General features: G+C 46.2%; 1 protein-coding gene across 1 annotated transcript in view; it reads left to right on the top strand.

Annotated features, from left to right (window-relative positions):
• Nucleotides 1-219: 219 nt before the first annotated feature.
• LOC105310415 (ankyrin-1-like) overlaps nucleotides 220-2,677 on the top strand; it is a gene marked incomplete at its 5' end in the record, with an annotated part of 4,917 nt that continues 2,459 nt past the window's right edge. The window contains 3 exons of the mRNA XM_023526721.1: nucleotides 220-318; nucleotides 567-665; nucleotides 1,754-1,846. Coding sequence (XP_023382489.1) covers nucleotides 220-318; nucleotides 567-665; nucleotides 1,754-1,846 — 291 coding nt within the window. The remainder of the gene's footprint in view (nucleotides 319-566; nucleotides 666-1,753; nucleotides 1,847-2,677) is intronic.

Below are 2,677 nucleotides of genomic sequence, written 5' to 3'. Positions count from 1 at the left end.
AGGCATCTCGAACTTCACTTGTCTGACATCGAGCCCTGTGTCTTTCCAGGTCAAAGGTATCTGACTGGCCACGGCAGTACGGCTTATACCTCAGAGCAGCTGTCAACCTTCTGAAGGGTTTTCCCATCCATTCTCTCTTTTAATGAGCCATAACTCACAGTGGCTCTTGGTGGGCCCAGAAGCCCTGCTGGTCACCCATTCTCTTTTCTTGCCTTTCAGATGGGTTATACTCCCCTTCATATGGCCAGTCATTATGGAAATATCAAGCTGGTGAAGTTTCTGCTTCAGCACCAGGCAAACGTCAATGCCAAGACTAAGGTACAGGGATGCCTGAGACCTGACTCCTACACTGATGCTTTTTAAGTGCCAAATCAGGATGCAGCCAGAATGACTGGGCACGCTTGGGGCTATGCCACAATTTTAAGCTTTGACCCTAGAAGAGGAAATAGAGAAAATGCACTTTTTATGTTGGATGTAGAAGATAAATAGTCTCTGTAGTATGTGGGCAGTTATTTATTTATATCAGAGCTAGCTAATCCCGCCAAAATGCCTACCTTGTTTTATAGCTAGGATACAGCCCTTTGTACCAGGCTGCCCAACAAGGACACACAGACATTGTGACACTGCTTCTCAAAAACGGTGCTTCCCCAAACGAGGTCAGCTCGGTGAGTACCCACCCATTTCCTGATTGCAGAAAACTGCTTTTGTGGACAGTCCTGTGAGATGTCCTTAACCACTGAGCCTCAGGTGACCCTCATTGCACACCTAGGACCTGGGCAGGATGCAGGACAGTAAAGCTGCAGCTGCCTGGGTCCTGCTGGCCACAGGGTGCTGTGATTCGTTTCTCTTTCTGGTGAACTGAAGGTTATCTTTTCAAGTACCAATCACTCTCCCCATTTTATTTTTGCTTAACTATTGTTGAAATTGTTTCTAAAACATGTAAAGCTGCTTTCAGTATGGTACAAATGAACAAAACCAAATGTCTTGCGTGGTTCATGATGTTTCAGGACCTCAGGGCTGTCTTTAGCAGGTTTCACTAGATTATCACCATAGCTGCTTCCAGCTCAGAAAGTGTGCAGACCTTTGGTTGTAGATGTGGTTTCTAAAATTATAACTGTAGATGGGGCTGAATCTATATGGGGTCCGGGCACATCCTGGAACTAAAGAATTTAAAATAAAAAGCGTCAATATCAATTTATTGTCACTTCGCTCTTTCTCTTAAAATCAGAGCAGAAAACATATCCCTCTTCTATTTCCGGTGATTTGTGATTTCTAATTGGCCTGAAAGGAGTTCGTTGATATACATGGATCACTTTAACTGTTTTAGTGCTCAGTTACTGACACCCAAAGAACTGGCGATGAGAGCAGTGAACAGCATTGCCCTGTAGCTGCATGTAGCTAAAAATCACATTCGGTGCCTTCCTAACCCATTCCTTCCCAATTGGTTCCGTCTTGGCAGTTCTTCACTTGTCCAGGCAAGATTTCAATGCTCTCATTTCAAGGCGCCCACACTCAGGGCTACAGATTTAAAGCATCACTGCCTTTCTCTCTCCCATACCCCGTCATATGTCTAACATGCGTCTGGGCTCACACACGTGCAGGGGTCTTGCTCCGGGCTGCAAGATGCAGTCTGTCCACTTAAGACCTTTCTGAACATTTAGAATGTGAGCTTGGTCTGTGTAAAGTGGGCGGGCTTTTCTCCCAGACTTCGTTCCCTTGTCTGATCTCACCCTCTCTCTGCGATTTTTCCCAGGATGGAGCCACACCTCTGGCAATAGCCAAGCACTTGGGCTACATTTCTGTAACAGACGTGCTCAAGGTTGTCACTGATGAACCCAGTATTGCGGTATGTCTGCTTCTCCCCTGCACCCTCACCCCCGAACACACACAGCCTGACAGAGAGGGTACTCCTTCGGGTCACTCTCAGAGGTGGAGATCTTCTGGGGTTCTAGGACAACTGAGAGAAAGAACCCCTGCAAAGGGCATGGAGTTGGGGTGAAGGGTGGGAGGGGGGGTTCGGTCTCCTCCATCAGAAGGAATTGTACTGCCACCTAGTGGCAGGAGAATTTAGGGGTGTGACCAGACTTAAGGGGGCAGTAGCGAATGGGATTGAGGCAGGCAATGGGAAGCTGGCATTTCCTTTCATACCATCCCCATTGTTCCTGTCAGACATCAGCTTCCAGGCTGAGAGCTCTGATTTTCTTCATTTGGGGCAAATCTTCTTTCCCACCTCCTTGTCTCCACAGTCTTGACCAGGTTTCTGCTGGGTGGGTGAAAGGGCCCACTGCTCTATTTGGGTTGAATTCTCTGCTTTTTCTCATTTTAGTTGGTCAGTGACAAGCACTGGATGAGTTTCCCTGAGACAGTAGATGAGATCCCGGATGTCTCTGAAGATGAAGGTAAAATCTGGGATTTAACGAGAGTCTGGGTAAATCAAGGGACACGTGGGGCTCTGAGCACTCCCTGAGTGCTTCCTGCCATGTTGTACTCAGGGGTCCTTATAGCACACCCAAGTTCTGCGGGTCTGTTTTGAAATCAGAGAACTGCTTTTAAAAGATGTCATTTGTTATCGAAAATACTCCTTTAATGTAGTTTTAGGAGAAAGAAACCTACATCTTGGAGGTTAAAATACAAAATCCAATGAAGTTTTATAAAATATATGTTTTCATATATTATG

This window comes from Pteropus vampyrus, unplaced genomic scaffold, assembly GCF_000151845.1.
Source record: "Pteropus vampyrus isolate Shadow unplaced genomic scaffold, Pvam_2.0 Scaffold3086, whole genome shotgun sequence".
NCBI classification, from domain to species: domain Eukaryota; kingdom Metazoa; phylum Chordata; class Mammalia; order Chiroptera; family Pteropodidae; genus Pteropus; species Pteropus vampyrus.
Note: the sequence above shows the minus strand (reverse complement) of the source record. Positions and strands in the feature narration are given on the sequence as shown.